We start from the raw sequence: 19,108 nt of genomic DNA on the forward strand, positions 1-19,108 counted from the left end.
CTCGTACCATTTGGCATGGGTTCAAACTCCCTTCGAGCGCGACACGTTCGATCGGGTCTTTTTCATTTTTCTATCACGTCCTTCCACTTCTCTCGAATCTTCTTCGGAAAAAACCCTTCGCAGAGAGAATTCGTTAGCGAGTTTCGTTAGTACCGTTTCGATAAGCTCGGGCCTTTCGTTACCGCTTCAACTCTTCGTGGAAACTTTAGAGAGGAGGCTAGAAGACCTTCGGTTTTTCAATTACCGGCTTGAAATACCGATTCATCCATTCTTTATGCTTGTCAAGCCAACGAAGGGAATCGAGGTTTCTTCGATCGACCATCATACCGTATGGTACGTTTATGTATTACACAAACTGAAGACTCAAACCGAAGTTACGAGGGAGCGAGGAGAATGAGAAGCGCGCGCCGTTAGCAGACGACGGTGTGTAAGCTTGTTTTTGCCCAGCCAACTTCCCTCGACCCTTCCTGGTCTCTCCCGTAACAACTAACGACCTCGTTCCTCCTTTCTACGGGACTCGCAGCCATACCACCTTCAAGTAACCGAACCCGGCCGAGACACCTCGTTCTCCTCCTTATTCCCTTTGTCCTTCTGTTCGTTCGGAGGCAAGGGCCGAGGGAAGCCACCACCCTAAACCACCAAGGTACAAGCTCGACAACACTGACTCTTTGATATGTCGAATCAACTCTGGCTGGCTCCAGCCATTTCTTCGTAGAAACTCTGCTAAAACCGAAAATCGAAAAGATTAAGCCTCGATAGTTCGCACTATCTTTTTCTAGGGGTGTTAGTTCCACTCTCAAATCGTTCTACCGAAAGCCGAGAGAAAAAGGAAGCGTGGGAGATAGCAGCCCGATTCATCTCACGTTCCTTTGTAACTTGCGTGATTGACGTTACAACGATCTTTTTCAAGAGTTCCACTCACTCTCTTTTCTTATAGCATGTAAAGCGCAACAGGATCGTTTGGTGCTCTCATCGATTACACTGCTCGTAAATCAAACCAGGCCGCTTGTCGCGATGAAAGGAGTCTTAAATCGTAAAGTAAAATAAAGAGAACAAGGAGAAGAAAGGACTCCGACTGTCTATCGAGGGTGTGCCTATTATTCGTCTGCTCTTGCTTATACTTTTGCGGTATAAGAGACAAGGGAGATGGGAGAAGAGAAGGAAACAAAAATTTTCCTTTTGTATACAGGCTATTGACGACTCGTCAGAAATCCGGAAACTTTTCTTCTCTCCTTGATGATGTCATTTCTCTTGAGGAGTGATGGTAAAGTACTTGTAAAATAAGAAAGAAAGTTGTTCCCTTCCTTTCTCTAAAAAATATCTTTACCGTGTTGTCTCTTGTTCGTGAAAAATTCAGGGGATGTCCGAGTAGGTTTATCTTCTGCTTGGCCGAAATTTAAAGAGCTCTCCTATTGAAGATAATTAGAGAGAGAAGGAGGGGGAGGGAGAGAGAGAGAGAGAGAGAGAGAGAGAGAAAGAGAGAAGTATCACGAGTTCGTCGATCTCGATATAAACTTTAAAAAATCAGTCGTTTAAGGTGTGAAATGTTGAAGTGTGAAAAAAGGAGGATAGAGAGAGAGAGAGAGAGAGAGAGAGAGAGAGAGAGAGAGAGAGAGAGAGAGGAAAAGAAAGAAAAAAAGGGAGAAAAAGAACGAGATGATCGTAAGGGAGGCTTTTGAGAGAGTCGAGCGGAACGGGTCAAGAGCGTATGGCTTGAGCTAGCCCGAAAGTCGTTGTACACATTGCAGGCCGCACAGAAGTCGCGGTGGGCAGTAGTTCGTGACGAAAAAAGCTCGAGAGAGGGTGAGAAAGAAACGTGGAAGGGTAAAGAGGAGATTCAGACGGGCGTCCTGCTCTCGAGAAGTCTTCGAAGGGTTCTCAGTCACTGCGGTGCGAGGAAGCGTCACACGCGCTTTTTTCCTCTCGCATATCGCGCGAAGCTTAATTCAATGAAGTTGGAGCGTAGGTGTAGAAAGAAAAAGGGAGCCTAGAGATAATGAATCTAGAGACACACGTAATACATTTACACGCTGCAATACGTTGTTGGTTACAACCGGATAAAAAGTTATCTCTATACGAAAATGAAAGTAAGGAGCGTTACGCGTCACGACGAAGGAATTTGCGTGCGCGAGTACTAGCGATCGGCCGAATACTGGGGAGAGTACCGTCGTGTAGCAGACAGGCTCGCTCGTTGGGCAGGTAGCCGCTCTGGCAGGGATGCGTTCAGTTCTTCCCCACCCCTTATACAAGCACCCCTTCCAACAACCGCTTGCCTACCCTCTCTACCACCTCTACACTTCACCCCACATCGTCCACCACTACTGCCACTGCCACTACCACCACCATCATCACCATCTCGTCATTTTCATCCAGCTACCGACGCAAAGGAGGCTGCCGTCGAGCGTAACAGGAAAGCTTTCTGCACGTTCTCTCTCTCTCTCTTTCTCTCTCTCTCCAAAACCTCATTGTTTCCCTTCTGCTAGTTACTTTTCTCCCTTATCGCCCTTGCCGCATACGATTTCACTAAAGATATATACTCATATTATCGTATGCATGTATGTACGTACGACCGTACGCTCGATCGATCGAAGCGGTAAAGTCGCTTCTTCGATTACGAGCAAACGAGAACTATTGTCGCCTATACGTAGCAAAATTGCATGAGACGAATATACGAACCCGATATGTTTGGAGTTTAAACGATCAACGCTTTACTACAACCGCAGTGAGCTTTTACTCTCGATGGATCCGAGCCAGTTTTCCGGCTGGTCCCGAATTTTCGAGTGCTTCTTTGTTAACGATCAAAAATACTCTCTCTTCGTGACTCTTTCCATGTCTGTACGTCTATCTATATGTATATGCAGATTACCGAGTGCTGGTACTGCGGCATTCGCATTGTTTTCGCTTTACCGTATCGTATTAATTTTGTGTACCAAGTCCTTCCGCTTTTTTCATTATTACATTCCATGTCTTTAATTTGTTCGTATACGCACGAATACATTCGATAAGGTACATTAAAATATAGATAACACTAAATGTTAACCTCTTCCTCTCTTATTTTTCTTTCCAAAGTATTTTTCTTCGAATAAAAATGTCATATATTATTGCGAAATAACAAATGGGATATTTGTGTGTCTATTAAAAAGATCGTAAAAAGGAATAGTTGTATTATTGAACCACTTCGATCCGTGGTGGCGCCCTTCTTACGATTCTCCTTGCTATATCTCAAAACTAGACTCTGGAAAATGAAATTTACATAATCGTATTATTGCTATCTATCTTACGTGCTAGCGAATAAAGAACTGTCTTGATCGATATTTTTAAAGGATTATCTTTGTAAAACTTTCCAATGTCTGCCAATGAAATCGTTCGAATGTAAAAGAAAAGTATTTGGAAAAGAAATCGTCCTTTGTAAAATCGAACAAGTTTTCAAATAAAGCGAATAGAACGAAATGGAATTTCGCGATAACGACATCGAAGTAGAGCCGATAACAGTGTCCTCTCGCTCGAGGATATAGATTTTATGCATCGCATGCAGAGTTTTACATTAAATTCTCCAGTTGAATCGTATTCGTTGCTACGCGATCAAAAAGTTTACTAGGTAAAAACTTTTATATTGCTCTATTCTGTCTCCGATTATATTCTTCTCGCGATATTACTAGCGATCTAACGCATGAGAACATTTTCAAACGATATACCTTTTCCCTTTTTTACTTGTATTTTTTTTTTTTTTTTTTTGTATATTCGAAAATTGGCAAGACTTTTTGATGTTAATGGAACACCATTTCGTACTCCAGAAGATGGACGCTCGCGAGAATCATAAAATCGCAAATTCGATATACGTCCATTCGAGATGAAAGGGAAGAAAGATTGCATTGTGCATATATTGTAAATCTCGTGGCTTGGCGATAAAATATCACGCTTAAATTTATAAACCGCAACGGTGAAAGTGATCGTATAAATTTTATCGATCGACCTGTGGCTTCTTATATGCAAACGCATAGAAGTATCTACAGTTTCAGATCTTGTCGAAAGTGCTACCGAGATCCACGAATTTAACGCCACTTTTTCTCGCCTTTCTCAGATAACGAGATTAGCACGTTCGCAGCTTGATTTGATATATATTACAGACGCGGCGAATAAAGAATTTTATCGAGATTAGAATTTTTTTTCCAAAGATAAGCAATATTTCGATAAACATGGAATTTCGACAAAGTATCGACCTCTCCGTTTCTTCAGAATTTTCCATTCATCCGTAAAATTGCTAACGTAATAAAATTCGATCTGGATACTTCACGTTGATGGAACGATCAAATCGTGATATCTCGGAAACTTCCTATTCGTGACTTATCGAAGTATTACAGAAAAATGAGAGATATTTACACGGAGATTTCAGTAAATGTCCTTTCGGTATTTTTCTAAGCAAAAGAAATATGAATACAAATATTAATACAAATACCCTATACACAACAAATGGTATAATAACCCAGTATAATATATTTAATTATATTCCAAGGAGTAATTGATTGTATTCTTCTGATCCTAAGGAAGTGCAGAATCCATCTCGGAATCGTCGACCTACATTAAAGAGAGAAAAGAACTCGTTAAATTCTAGGCGATCTGCTGAAACGAAAAGCGCAGGCGTCGAGTTTTTGAATATTTCGTTTCACTCCTTTATGTGTTGAGCTTAATTTCGAGGGGTAACATCTGAGCTAAGTCGGGCACCATTTCTATGCGCGTATCAAAGGAGAAACTTTCACTCCCCACGAAATAAAGCGAATAACTTTGGTAAGGGAGAAATCAATTTGTAGAGCTCCCGGCGTAGGGCGTGGTTTTCATCCCCCGTTGGGGATGCTGCTACGATGATACATCGATATCAGATCTCCACCAAAAACCTTACCTCTGTTTGATCGAACGTTTATCTATTTCAAAGAGAAATGTTTAATGTTTGGAAAGCAAATAGAGATAGCAGCGAGATGCGTTCCTCGATGCTTGTTTTACCCTACCGATTAGATATATACGTTGCTATGACTCCGAAGATACAGACTAAGAAGCAGACTGGAAATATTTCGAAACAAGGCTCGAGATATGTTACGTCGATATTTACTATATCGTCGTAGTGGGGAGGCTTTGATCGTACTTATTATTTACATATTTTTCAACTCGACGTATTAATAGATGTACGAACAACCATATATCTCGAAATGATGAAATAAAAGATCGTAAATAAATCGTATAAAGTATTCTACCTTTTTTAAGAAAAATCAATACGATTATACCTACGTTCTCTTGCAAGATTCGCTTTCTGTTTATAAGATAATCGTGACGTTGTTTCTCGGGGTAAGAAGATTGCAATGGTTTTGGAAAAGCTGCGCTCGACGATGCACTTCGTAATTTTAGAAACAAACTCGTGCTAATTACAAAGGGCAGTGTTAGAAATGGTAAACCAATCTGGAAACGAATTGTTATTAACGTAATTGCATAATTTGTCGTTGAATAATACGTACTTACTTTGCCAAATATAATTCGAAGGACGTATTGAAGTACCACCGTGTAGACGATCGCTACGAGGGTTGCAACAGCAGTCTGTATATTAATAACGAATAAATTACCTCCTAAGGCGGCACCAGTCAAGAAACAGTTGAATCCCCACAATCCCGTGAATACCTCATTGTGTGGTGCCCCAAGTTCTAAGCCTACGTAAATGAACTCGTCGTTAGCCATGCGGGAGTTTAACAATGAATGTTTATTAATATCAGACGGAAATACCTGCCTGCGAGTGTACCAATAAATACACCTGCAAAAGAAAATCCAGCAGTGGCTGGAGAATAAATTAAAACTGCTAAGTAAATAACAGCTCCTGCTACGACATTGTCCACGCTGAACAATTGCGACGATGAGACGACCATTCCTCGGAAAACCTGTAAAGAAAAAATGATTAAAATATTCCGTTCACTCTTAATAATAATCTTTAAAAGTTCGATCGTCGATCGAAATGCGTTCGAATAAACGCAAAATGCATTGAAATCGAATAAAACAGAGGAGATAGTTGATCTTTACCATTCCCCAGTCGACGTTAACGTCTGTTACGTTCTCCGCGATAAAACTGGCATCGTCTGTCCTTGCATCACTTGTTGCATTGTCCTCGAAACAACGAGAGTATAGAGTACAAGTAGCATCTCGAGTTTGTACATAGTTCCTCATACGCCACAGTGATATCTCAGCTATGCAACTCTCGTAGCACGATCAAATTGCAACCTTCGAGTTAATATTTTCGAAGGAAACTTTCAAGACCGTCTCGTTTTCGTCTCGTTTTCGTCTCGTTTTCGTCTCGTTTTCTATGGATTTCGTAATAAAATACATAAGAAAAAATAATATATTTCACGCGACGTTGCTCTGAAATCCGAGTCAAGGTAATACATCGTCAACGAAATTCTGACCGAGCTTGATCAATACCAGGGAAAAGTTATACCGCGATGTGGGGTGGCTTGGGTTTGGATTTTCCCTCAGCAAAACCACGTAAAATATGTATAACCTGAATTCTAAGATGAAGAGCCCTTTCGAAGTAAATTGTGTTTGCTACGAGAGAAATTCATGTTCGTGCAACGTTGTTAATAGATTACCTTTGAGCTGTCTTGATCACTGTGACGCGGAGAGTAACTCAAATTACATATACTTACTATGCTTTCAATTTGTAACGATTCGACGAAACTATTTTGCGTGGTAAAAACAAAAAGTAATATTAATTCAACCAGATTAAACGGCCACACCGTGCATGGAAATTTATCAGTCCCCAAAGAGCGAGTCAGATAAACACTGGAAATATTAATCATAACTCCAGTGAATTATCTCTGAACCGTTGAAATGATTCGAAATTTTATTTCACCCACCGGCGAACAATGTTCAAAAGTTACCCTCACCTGATTATGGTTCCTATGAGTATAAGTAGATAACTAAAAGCATCGAATTCGCCATAAAAGTTTGGTACCAAACCGCACGACAGGGCACCGATTAAAAGTGGATTGAATACGGTCAATCCATTTTCTATAACGTGTTGAGAATCCTTCATCAGCTGCAAATGAAATATTACAGAATTTAAAGGACAAAAAAGAATTTGCGCATTGCGGTAGAATTCTTGTGTCCACTCGTAGTCGATACGTCATAATAAATGCGATAAGAATCAAGAGCGAAGAAAATTACACGTTGATGAATCGCAATTTTATAAAACGCGAATGCGACATGAAATATTATTTGAAAAATTATTCATATCGTGCACGTACCATGGAAAGTAAAAGACCTAGAAAGCCGGTCGCAGCAGAAAAGGCCAAGATCTTTGGTGCCGTTGCTCCTAAAGCGATTACTATTAACAATCCACTTAGTGGATTATTAGCGAACGCGACCTAACAGATATAAAGAATATTTCGACGGATAAAATAAGATAGTAGTGTCTCCCTTTAAGTTACGTCTTCTTTTAAAAAGCTTTTATCCGCTTAATTAATCATAATCAATATTTTTACAAAATGTGTGCACTCACTTGGCCATAGCCTCTCAACAAAGCATCCAATAATTGCAAAGGAATCCAAATTGGTTTATTCTTCTCCGCCAAAAACTTTTTCAAAAGAACAAAATCACCAACGCATGCTCCCTGCGCGCGTTCCTAACATAACATCAATTTATTTTTTACATTTTTCTCTATTTTAATTTCAATTTCATCTTTATCCCGTATTTCACTCATTCCATTTATGCGAGCAACGATATTTATATTTTGTTAATTTACCTCCATGTAGGAAGCTGTACGAACTTTTCTCTCAGACATTGTAGATTCGCACTAAGAACATCATCTTCTGACAACACTCGAGTCTTCTTAATCATTACTCCATAATACCCCACCGTACAAAGATAAGTATCATGATGATAAAAATGTGTACATTGTTTTTCTTAACTCGTTAACTCTTTGGTACAGATAAAAAAGAAAAATTGGTTAAACTTCTCCTCGCGTAATATTCATAAACTTCGTAAGATATTCGAAGTGACTTTTGAAACATTAAATTCTAATTAACAAATTCCAACTATTCGTAACATAAATCACATTACGAGAGAATGGCATTACTGAACTACTCTTCAGTTCACTGATCCACTTTGAGGTACTGCTAATTTATCCTCGAATGAGCTCGTTGTCACAATTAACATACGTTAAAAACAGGAATTAACATGGTCGTTTTTTATTTACGAGGCCATAACGATTAAAATGTTTCGTGAAAATATGCGACGTGTCTCCAGGCTATAATCTAGTTAAAAAATAAATGATTTATTATCGACAAACATTTCTTTTTTCATACAAGCTTTCGGCGTATTATAAAATATTGTGAAAGTATAAAAATATTCTGCAACCATGAGAAGACACTTCGGTTTTTATAGGATTATATCTACGAATTAAAAAATATTACGTATCTAAGACATAATTCGGGTGTACCACTAATAAAGGATCTTCCTCTTCTTCCGCATCTCCACTTTTACCTTTGCTTTTTAAATCTCTTGTAGTAAGAGGTATTATAATTTGGTCCTTAACACAACAATAATAGGCATTATTAAATTAAATAGCATTAGAATTTAACACTCCTTAACGAATAGACGAATACATACGTGATAAGTTAATCTGTCAATAATCTTTTCAATGAAATTTTTCCTTTCTAACAATTCCTCTTCAGAATCTATTTGATCTTGTATTTGATCGAGATACCACACTACCAGATCGGACTTGCGTATACCTCCTCCTTTTGCATCATCTATACGTAAAATTCATAATTAACATAATTGAATTTAAATTTACGCGTAAAGGTGCCTCACCTTCGTTTTCCGCACGAGTTTCTTCGTTTCGCATATAAAGGATTAACATATTTGATAAATTTTTATACTCTTCGAACGACATGGTAAGTTTTTTCTTCTGTACTTCTTGTGGTTCGGTGGTAGCTATGAAAATATAAGTTTATATATTTTTTCATCGTATTATAGTTTACGTTAATACCGCTAGATAATTGCACTTACGAGAAGAAGGCTTATTGTTATCCTGATCCATCTCATTCAATGCAGCCATGAGTGGTGGTGGATCATCCATTGTCACACCTAATTTTTCTTCGTTTTCCACCTCTTCCAAGTCAATATCTGGCTGTTCAACCGTGACGATACTTTTGTTCAACAAACGTTTCGCTTCTTTAATATGCTTTACAGTAACTTCGTCCACACATTCCAGCTTAGCAAATGCTTCTGATAATCTGATCATGCTCTCTAATTGTCTCACTGTAACTCTCCATTTTCCCGAACCACTACCTGTCCTTTGTCTCATTGTTGTGTAACATTCTACTAAGAGTTCGGCAGCTTCCTGAATATTTTGATCAATTAAGCTACCATATAATAAAGTTTTCTTTTTTGTATTTAATAAAGACTCACCTGACTTAGAACAGGCTTGAAATATTTCGCAAAGTTTATGTATCTTATAATTTCTAATTGAGTGTATATCACCTCGATATTTTGTATATTGTCACAATGCAAATCTACGATTCTTTTGGCGATGGCATTGTCTATTATCTCGTTACATTCATCTATTACAATAAAAAAAAGATCGAATCTTGACATAATAGGTGCTGTAAGTAGAATATTTTGTTGCAATGATTTTTTCCTATCGTACCGTCCATCAATAGGATTAGCTGCTGCCAGTATAGATGTTCGAGCATTCAGAGTTGCTCTGACACCTGCCTGAAGATATATTAAAATATGAATTGGTGTAAATTGATACGTTCGTTGTGTATCATCTTATTTACCTTAGCCAACGAAATTGTTTGTTGTTCCATAGCTTCGTGTATAGCTACTTGATCTCTAAGATCCATTTTATCAAATTCATCTATACAACAAATACCATGATCAGCAAGCATCAAAGCACCAGCTTCTATTACAAATTCTCCAGATTCTTCATCTCTAACTACAGCAGCAGTTAAACCAGCAGCACTAGATGCTTTTCCAGACGTATAAACTGCTCTAGGAGACATATCAGTAACAGTTTTAAGGAATTGAGATTTAGCAGTACTTGGATCTCCTACTATACAGCAATTGATATCTCCTCTTAATGATGTTCCTTCCTCTGTGGTCTTTCCAACTCCTCCAAAAAGCATTAATGTAATTCCTTTCTTAATTTCATCATTACCGTGTATCGCGGGGAACATGCTAGTTGATAAATTTTGATAGAGATTTTTATCACGGCTCATTTCATATATACGGTTCCATTCTGCCTCAGTCATTTGTTTTTTCATCATTTCTTGAGATATTTCTTCCATTATCATTTCAGTTCCACCAAACTAAAATTAAAGTAGATATTATTATTAACTGTAACATTCACATTTAATATCGTTTAAAAACGTATAACAGTCACCCTGAGACTCGTTGCTGTAATACTACAAGCAAGAAAGGCAATTTTATATGTTAAATCTCTGATACCAAGCGCTTTAAGTCCTGTTATACCCTCATCTTGGTCACCCTGTTTATGTCTTGATCCAGGCTCTGATTTTACACCAGGTAAAGCCAATGCACCTACATCTGGTACTACTATTAATGTGCCGGTAAAATCATATCTATAATATGAAAAGTATCATTAAAAGTATATAGAATAATAAGACATAAATATTTGTAATATACAATTTTAAAAATACCTATCACCAGCTTGTACACTCTCTACTGTTTCTGCTCTTAAAATAACTTCTAGAGAACGTGGAATGCATCCTCTAGGCAGTTCTGCTTGCGTTTCCTGAATTCTTATTTTTTGAAAGTCTATGAATATGGAATTGTCTACATCTAATATAAAACGACGTCTATTACTACAGACAGGATTATGGCAAATTGTTGGATTTGTAAACTATAAACATTAATTTTTACAATTAATTTAATGATATAAATAATATAATTATAAAAATATTTGCTGGAATTTACCTTAAATTGTTGTTTTATATTTTTTATATAACCATTGCAATCCATACATATAAAAGTTCCTGATACTAATTCTGGATGAACAGGATGAGTTCTAACTACTTGTCCAGATATACGAATGAGAGCACCCAGTTTAGAAGTATTCAATTCTCTAAGTTTTTGTCTGGTTGGTACATCAGTAAAACTTACATAACATTCTTTATCTTTGTTCAGTTCTCCTATATCTTTTACAAAATTGGATACAGCTTGACAAAGGAACGGGTATACTCTAAACAAAATATATAATACATACATAATTAAGTTGCACATTTTTCAAATCTATATATATATATAATTCGTTTAAAAAAAATAACCTGTAATATTCCTCGACTATCGTCGTAGATAACGCTTGATTATATGCATCAATATCATCAAAAGATACTTCTAAAGTACTTCTTTCTGGACTTACTAATTCCTTAGCTGCTTCAGCATACTTAATTGTACCATCTTCCTTAAATCTAACAATTAATATAAAAACATTAACGATAACGGCATATAAATCAGTCTTAAAAGAACTTTATTAGAAAAGTATACGCTTAATGAACAAAATTCTTATTAATTTCGACAGGATACAATTATTATTTTTAAATAATTGTTTACTTTGTAAAACTTACTCTTCGAGGAAATCTTGAAATAGTTTTTGACATTTTATTCCTACTTCGTCCGTCACACGCAGCCGACCAATTTGCGAATCTCCAATATCCATTTCTTGTAACAATTAATATCAGAAATTGTTAAAATTATATCCAAACGTCTAATGTTATACGATACTTTCTAAGTAGTTTTCGCGGGGACATAGAGTAATTGATGGTCAGACGATCATCGTATTATCTCATTAGAAAAGTTACAGAAAGTTTGTTTGGATGTATCACCAGATGGCTTAAGTAAAACTTCCATATCTTGTGAGTTTTTAATGAAGAAAATTAACTTATCGACAAATGTTATAAGAGCATATAAGTTTATAGCGTACTCTACATATTGATCCAATAAGTACAAATGATAGATCATTAATTAGACTTTTTTCTTGCGATATATAAATAAACAATTAATAATTATTGCGTTGTGCTTTGTGTTCATTAAATTTAATTTTTTTCGATATAAACAAAAGAGGTTTTTAATATAATAACCATGTTATTATAAAGGAAAAACTTTTATTACCTTTTTATTAATATAGATTAAATTTAAATAAAATTAGAATATAAATCAATAATATAATATTATTTATCGAAATATTTGTCCTACATATTTTCCCACTGGAATTTATCATTTCTCAAGCACCACTTCTCGGCTTGCATTTAATATTGCACGTATATCGCTTATTATTCGAGTATTGGTAAACGTTCAACATGTTCTTCCTATAGAATAAAATCGTATAAGCCTCAATTATCGATCAATTACGTTCATATCCTAGTAACATTGTTTCGGCTTTACACGTTATCTATGTTATATACATAGAAATTAGATAACGATATTATAATTCCGAATGGTCGCGTTCTGAAAGTTTTTTGGTACGTATTGAATATTATTTAATTATTTGAGCGTAGTAAAAACGACAAGGAAATTAAAAAGCAATTACCTGTTAAATCTGACCTCCATAATTACAATGAAACATTCGATTCGAAAGTCATGTTGTCGGAACGTTTAAAGTATAGCGAGGGTTGCGTTTGGTCGAAGTCGAAAAGGGAAAGCGATGAAATCTTTCGAGTGGATAGATATGTAGCCGGTGTATGTACTTCCGGCCATAGACAAGGCTTAGCTCTTAGCGAACGAAGCGTCCTACGGTATAAATGGAACGCGAAGTGCCTACAGACGTTTTAGTTCTTTTCAAGATAGTGTCGGATGATGGGCCACGCATCCAATGAAATACTCCTCTTTTTCTCGGTAACGTATATGTGTTTTTTCTAATTTTATATATATAGAATAATTTGATGCAGCTGTTGATTTATTTCATCTGTCAAAATCATATGTTCCTTGAGCAGTGAATCTAAGAACGTATTCTCGATTTAAAAGTCGTAATAAGATTAAAGCATTCGCTTACGTATCTTTTTATTCTCGAATGATTCTTTCTGAAAAGGGCAATCCAGTAAAATATTATTCATTACGCTATTCAGTTTTGTTAGAACTTAATAATACTTTAATACTAAAAGATTACGAACGTGTCCTTTTCTCGAACGGGATGATATTAAAGGTCTTTCACCGGTCTAATTCAGGTGACGTGCATCTACATGACGTGCGGAATACTAACGACGAGCCCAACGAAATTGCCGTCCATCGTACACGGCTATCTACCCCCTCGAAGCGTTCCCGTTTCAACGAGTTCCTCAAGGAGCGTTATTTACGCCAATCACAAGTATGACGTTGTCGACGAACCTGAGGAAAATGATGATTATCGCTTAAGAGATAGCTACGTGTATCCGGGCTCAAGGCCAACTACGGTGTCTCTTCCTTTTGAGGACGATATTTCTGAAACGTTCGATAAAGCTGAGAAAATTGTCAGGTGACGACTGAATTTGATCTTGTAATTAACGATTGTTTAATTAACCTCTTATTTAAACGTCAAGATTAATATTTTCGAATGAATTCGACGAACAGCTTGAATCAGAATCGCGGGAGGTTTCCACCGAGGACAGAAAAATTTCTTGAAATATCGACGAAGAGTTCAAACTCGTTTGAACGTCATCTTCTTGCTCCTGTCAGATCGTGGTACAAAGTGGAGGAGAAAGCAAAGAAAGAAGAAGACTGTGTCGTTAGAGAAAACATAGCTTCCAATCACGAAGGATCGCCGAGTTATCTTGGGAAAAATGTAAATCTGACAAAGTCCTATTACGATTCGCAAGACATAACAAGCGCCATCAAGTTTCTGGATCGTTTCCTAAGCAGGACACTAAACGGCGATAGCTACAACAACGAGCTACATCCACCGACCAATCCTGTTTTGGCTCTGGTCCTGTCTCGATATGGACGATACGTGGCTGGCCCACGAAACCCTCGTCTATATTCATACATGGCGGTAAATAATATCCATAACAATAGGCCCTTCGGACAATACAAGCAAGAATGTGAGGAAGAACCGAGATACGTCAGCTCGAAATAACTCTGATATTTCGTCCAGATATAGTTTCGTACGAACGGTGTAATTGATATTCTCTCTCTCTCTTTTTTTCCTTTTTTTTTTGTGTGTATAAAAATGCCTCCGAGCGACAGGAGATGTTCCTCTTCCTGTTACGTTCCCTTTTTGTACCTTTTTTCTCAAATTGATGCAACTGGTGAAATCGTTTGGTAATTTACGGTTATGAATTAATGTAATTTACCGGGGAATCGTAACGAGTTCGACATCGTGGGCTCTCAACGTTACACGTGAATCAATAAAATGTACATATGTCGTCGTACGAGTGTTCCAATATATCGCGAAAATCGAATAGAAAAATGGTTAGGATTATTACGGAAATACGATCAGCCAACATCAAATGCAAAATCTCGAACAAATATTTTTGGCGCTCGACGTCGACTATGATCTTCGCAAATACATTTTTAAAGTTTCGAGACGATCGCAGGATTTCCGACTGTATTTTTAAGGTGTTGCTCGCACGACGCGCGCCAAAGTAAACCGCTTTCATAATGGACTGCTTAAACGTTGATCCACTTGAGGGAAACGAGAGTAGAAGGGTTTCTAAAAATCCTTCCTCTTTCGTACAACGTTTTCTATTTTTTGTTCACTCTCCCTCCTTTTCCTTTTTGGTCAACGTTTCAGCATCGTTCTTTATTCATTTAAATTTGCCTCCGCGCATAATTCTCTTTCCTTTGAAGCCGACCCAAGTACGTTAGCGCGGAGGAAAGGAAGGAAAGTAAAGGTTTCTTAGATGGATTAGATTTGTTATTTTCCTTTTTTTTTTTTTTTTTTCATCTTTTCTTCGTACGTTCAATGCTCGTAAATTTCAATTATAAATCCGAGGGTATAAAAGATCTTCATTTTTGAAAATTATGAAAATATTAGTAGAGATAAAACGTGTTAAATACGTAAGCTCAACGAGTACAATCGAGACTCGTTTTATAAAGGAGAAAGATAGTTAACGAGAATGATTCAAGTATATGAACTAAAAGTCAGGTCAGCGATAAATATTAATTATCGGTCTTGTGTCCAACACGGACGTTGGAAATAATGCGAAGATATGTGCAATCGCGTGGCCTCCAATTACATATGACGATTGGTGCAATAAATAGAACGATAACTTTGCCTTCTTACGCATAGATAACTATGGTAGATAAAGGGTATTATAAATGGGCTAGTTGGCGACGTTTTCGCAGGTCACTTAATCATCTCTAAGAAGACTCTGATGTATTCTAGCAACAAGATTGCGAACGTTAAGTGGGTCTTGATTAACGTCGTACAACTTTGTCAGAAAGAGAGAAAGACAGAGGAGGGAGGGGGAGAGAGAGAGAGAGAGAGAGAGAGAGAGAGAGAGAAGAAAAGAGAAAGTATGGCATTAAATGTATAATGAAAATGCGTTCTCGCGAGCGTGAAAATTGTTAGCTGACTAGATGGAAGATCGATAAGTATCCCGAAAAGTATCCCAAGAACCACGTCACGGTTTCTCGTAAATCTTTAAACGCGTCGAACGCGAGATTTCGCGCTGCGAAGTAAATAAAACAGTTCTCCCATCATTATTCCCTCCGCGGAGCGTGAATTTCCCCTCGAATTTCTTTCTGCTTATGTAATTCTACGACTCCGCTTGAAAGAAACGAGGTGAGTGTGAGTGAGAAAGAGAGATCCCCGACGGGGAACAGCGGGTGAGACTGAAATTGCGACGGTGCAAGCCGCGTCTCGGGTTCGAGTCAAACCGCAATAAAAAGCAGGGAAGAAACCGGAATAAAATATGAGGAATACGTTCGCGCTATCCTTTCTACGTCCGTAAAGAGAAAGAAAAAGGTAAGAGAGAAAGGGAACGAGCTCGTTTGAGGACAAGGGATGTATGTGTGTGTATGTGTGTGAGAGAGAGAGAGAGAGAGAGAGAGAGAGAGAGAGAGAGAGAGAGAGAAAAAGTAGAAATGGTATTACTTCGATACGTTTCGAGGAAAGACGCGAATGGCAAAAGATGGAGCCATTCCAAGAGTAGTTTCCACGATGACAAATCCTACTGAAATTTTTTCCTAGTCCATTCAAATTTTTAACTTTCCTTTATTATTTTCTTTCCCGCGAATCGTGTCAATCAGGTTTAGTTAGTTATAGGATTGCGAAGATTGTTTCTCGTCATCTTGTACCTACATATTGCATTCTACTATTTTCCGATTGACGTTTAAAGACGAGCGAAAAGAATTTTCTCTTTCTCTAGCTTTCAGCATTGAAAAACAAAAAACAAAAAACAAAAAACGAGAACGACAAAGAGCCTTCGTGAAAAGTTCAATCATATTTCACGGAAAATGCGTATTGCGGAAAATGGAATTTTTATAATATTCTTGACTATTACGTAGACCAAACTTTTCGACTGCAAATACAAATACGAAAGTTCGCAACGCTTATAATTATTTCCATGAAATATTCACTCCAGTAGAACGTTTAAAATATAAATGTCAATTGAGGAAACTCTGGAGATATACGTCTGGATAGTTAAGATCAATCGGTTAGAAAATTTGTAGGGAAGAAAAGTTGTAGTAAGTGGGAAACACAAAAGCAGAGGTTTTCTCTCTTTCGATGTCCCTCCGTCGATTAGGACTATGCGGGCATATTGCCAATACCGATCGACTTCGTATCAGATCGCACGCTCGTCAGTTAGCATTGAAATTTCGATTGGTTCGCATCGATGCACCTCCGTCTCCTCTACCACCCTCGAAAAGCCCGAGGGAGCGAGCTCCGATTTGTCTCCGTGGCGCACGCTTTGTTTTCCTCATCGGTGCTAGTTCGCTTTACTCTCATCTCTCTTGCTTTCTCTGTCTACGTTGGTCCACCCTCGTCGTGGCTTCCCAACATTTATCTATGTCCCACCTTCGTGTTCGTCTCCATCGACGAGAACCTGCGGGTGGCCTCCGAGCATTCTCCGCTAAATACACATGGGATAATACACAAGCTCGAGCCTAAACAGATTTCTCTGGTAACACTTTCACCCGCTGAGTCCGCGAGGAAAGAGAGAGATGTTCAGTTTTTAAGAACGTTCAGTTTTTAAGAACATCTCCAACATTCCCTGATTCATTTCAACGAGTTCGTCGTAACACTTTGGTTACCTTAAAGATTCCTCGTATCTTATTTTGAAACGTTAAAGATACTTCGAGTAACGCGTTAAATCTGCTAGATAGAAAATCACGTCTTCTCCTTTAATCTCCTCCGTAATCCCATTGACACGTACCTAGCAACGCTCTCGCTTTCCGAGTCTCTCACCCTTTTCTCAATGAGATCAACTCACGCGATTCCCCTAATTAGTTCCATACTCGGTTTCGAACTTATGTCGAGAAAGTAGCACATGCTAGCGAACTGTATTTATCAGTCTGGATTTATTACCCTCGATTATATCGACATTTTTAATAAGAATTATTCCTGAAATATTCATCAATTAAATTTGTTTCGAGTAAAACTGTTAAGGTTCTTATTCGATCGAGGCGAAATTCAATAAAACGTCCGAGATGCTTTATTTGACGTTAAATTCAACGTCTATGCGATCTCGACATTCATCTTTAGACGTCAGCGACAAGAAACCTCCATGGTTCTCTCGTGGATTTGGTTTCTCAAAGAGTAGCTCGTGACAAATAGCCGGCGTATCGTCGACAGCAAGCTCGAGGTACACCTACGCGATAACAACACGAGCAACATAGAGAGACGTAGGTGTATCCTTTCATGCGCAGCAATTTCCCTTAAACTCTCCTCTTTAAACCACATCGCGGCGACGCTAGTGGTAGTGGATGGTGATGGGAAGGGGGGGATGGAAGGGATGCAAATAAACTCGAGATCCCACACGTGACGCGTCCGAGTAGCCACTCGCTTCTACCCAAGTCGCTCTCTCCGTTCTACGATCCGAGGCTCAATTACGAGCAGAGGAAAGGGTTACCTCTCTCTCTCTCTCTCTCTCTTTCTCTCTTCGCTTCGCCATTGCGAACGAGATGGGAGTAGTAATACGGTTGCTACTGGCTCTGTCGCTGATGGCCCTGCTGGTGGTGGTGATACGCTGAGGTGAAACGGTTCAAGAGGCTACGGACTTCTTTCACGACTCGCTATTCACCAAAGGAGAAAGAGAAAGAAGAGGGAGAGCTCGAAGAAAGTGCACGCACCCGAGGCATGTAATTGCCACGGTGTTTATAATTGTTGCGCGCTCTCGTCTTTGCACGGCTGCTCTTCAGGCTCCTCTCTCTTTCTCTTTCTCCTTCGAAGGGAACTCACGAGTTCCCTTGCGGCCCACTCCGCCGTGGGCTCTTCAACGACACGGCGAAGAGAGACGAAAAATTAGTCTGAGGATAAGCGACTTACCCTGGTCTTAACCCCTATCTCTCTTTTTCTCTATCTCTCTTTCTCTCTCTCTCTCTCTCTCTCTCTCTCTCTCTCTCTCTCTTTCTCTTTCACGTTCTTTCTTTTCCTTCTATGCTTTCGCCAAGGAGCTTTAATAGAGATAGAGTATAAGAAAGTACGCGTGCGAGAGAAAAGAGACGCTTTGTTCTCTGGCTAGAACACGGATCGAAGATCTCTCCTTGTCCGAAGGACTCGACCGCGCTTTTACGAGAAACGTGATAAAGATTAATGTCTCTACATCGAGCAACGTGTACGTCCTATTCACCAACACACCAAGTTTGTACGAACAAACGCGTATACATGCTGCTAATCCTAGCTGTTGGTTATATCGAGTGTCTGGATAGGATTGACGTCTGCCAGGATTAGAGGGCTCGCCTATCTGTTATGCAAAATCCGATTAACATACATATTGCGACGTATATACATACGTGGACGAACATCTCCTGTGCCTTTTTAACGTGGTAAACCTTGTTCCGAGCTGTAATTGGTGATCATCCCGATGGCTAAGGTTATTATTTGTAAAAGAATATGCTCTTCGATCCGATACGCTTTCTATGATATATTTAGCAGAGACTGAAAATATGGATATTGTCGTCAACGGTGGAAAGA

The 19,108-nt window shown here is 38.5% G+C and overlaps 3 protein-coding genes across 5 annotated transcripts; 1 reads left to right on the top strand and 2 right to left on the bottom strand.

Annotated features, from left to right (window-relative positions):
• Window positions 1-76: 76 nt before the first annotated feature.
• LOC122633989 (urea transporter 2-like) lies at window positions 77-8,008 on the bottom strand. 3 transcript variants are annotated; one of them, XM_043822511.1, is made up of 10 exons: window positions 7,775-8,008; window positions 7,532-7,654; window positions 7,278-7,397; window positions 6,918-7,069; window positions 6,678-6,708; window positions 6,058-6,141; window positions 5,771-5,918; window positions 5,509-5,693; window positions 5,281-5,448; window positions 77-720 (listed from the first exon to the last, which is right to left on the bottom strand). In XM_043822511.1, the coding sequence occupies exons 1-10, from the start codon at window positions 7,811-7,813 to the stop codon at window positions 682-684; spliced, it is 1,089 nt and encodes a 362-aa protein (XP_043678446.1). In that variant the 5' UTR covers window positions 7,814-8,008; the 3' UTR covers window positions 77-681. The 3 variants fall into 3 exon arrangements, with proteins under 3 accessions (XP_043678446.1, XP_043678444.1, XP_043678445.1); XM_043822509.1 differs by having other exon boundaries at window positions 6,678-6,813; window positions 7,775-8,007; XM_043822510.1 differs by lacking the exon at window positions 77-720 and adding an exon at window positions 3,036-4,575 and having other exon boundaries at window positions 6,678-6,813; window positions 7,775-8,004.
• Window positions 8,009-8,203: 195 nt separating this feature from the next.
• On the bottom strand, window positions 8,204-11,835 carry LOC122633987 (DNA replication licensing factor Mcm6). Its single transcript, XM_043822506.1, has 11 exons — window positions 11,625-11,835; window positions 11,325-11,468; window positions 10,975-11,239; window positions 10,698-10,900; window positions 10,421-10,619; window positions 9,816-10,346; window positions 9,445-9,750; window positions 9,043-9,376; window positions 8,845-8,967; window positions 8,641-8,783; window positions 8,204-8,560 (listed from the first exon to the last, which is right to left on the bottom strand). Exons 1-11 carry the CDS (start codon window positions 11,714-11,716, stop codon window positions 8,441-8,443), a joined length of 2,460 nt encoding a protein of 819 aa, XP_043678441.1. The 5' UTR covers window positions 11,717-11,835; the 3' UTR covers window positions 8,204-8,440.
• A 907-nt stretch (window positions 11,836-12,742) lies between these two features.
• Window positions 12,743-16,516, top strand: LOC122633812. The gene is made up of 3 exons (XM_043822200.1): window positions 12,743-12,891; window positions 13,221-13,507; window positions 13,603-16,516. Exons 1-3 carry the CDS (start codon window positions 12,850-12,852, stop codon window positions 14,102-14,104), a joined length of 831 nt encoding a protein of 276 aa, XP_043678135.1. The 5' UTR covers window positions 12,743-12,849; the 3' UTR covers window positions 14,105-16,516.
• The last annotated feature ends 2,592 nt before the right edge of the window (window positions 16,517-19,108 follow it).

This window comes from Vespula pensylvanica, chromosome 13, assembly GCF_014466175.1.
Source record: "Vespula pensylvanica isolate Volc-1 chromosome 13, ASM1446617v1, whole genome shotgun sequence".
NCBI lineage: Eukaryota > Metazoa > Arthropoda > Insecta > Hymenoptera > Vespidae > Vespula > Vespula pensylvanica.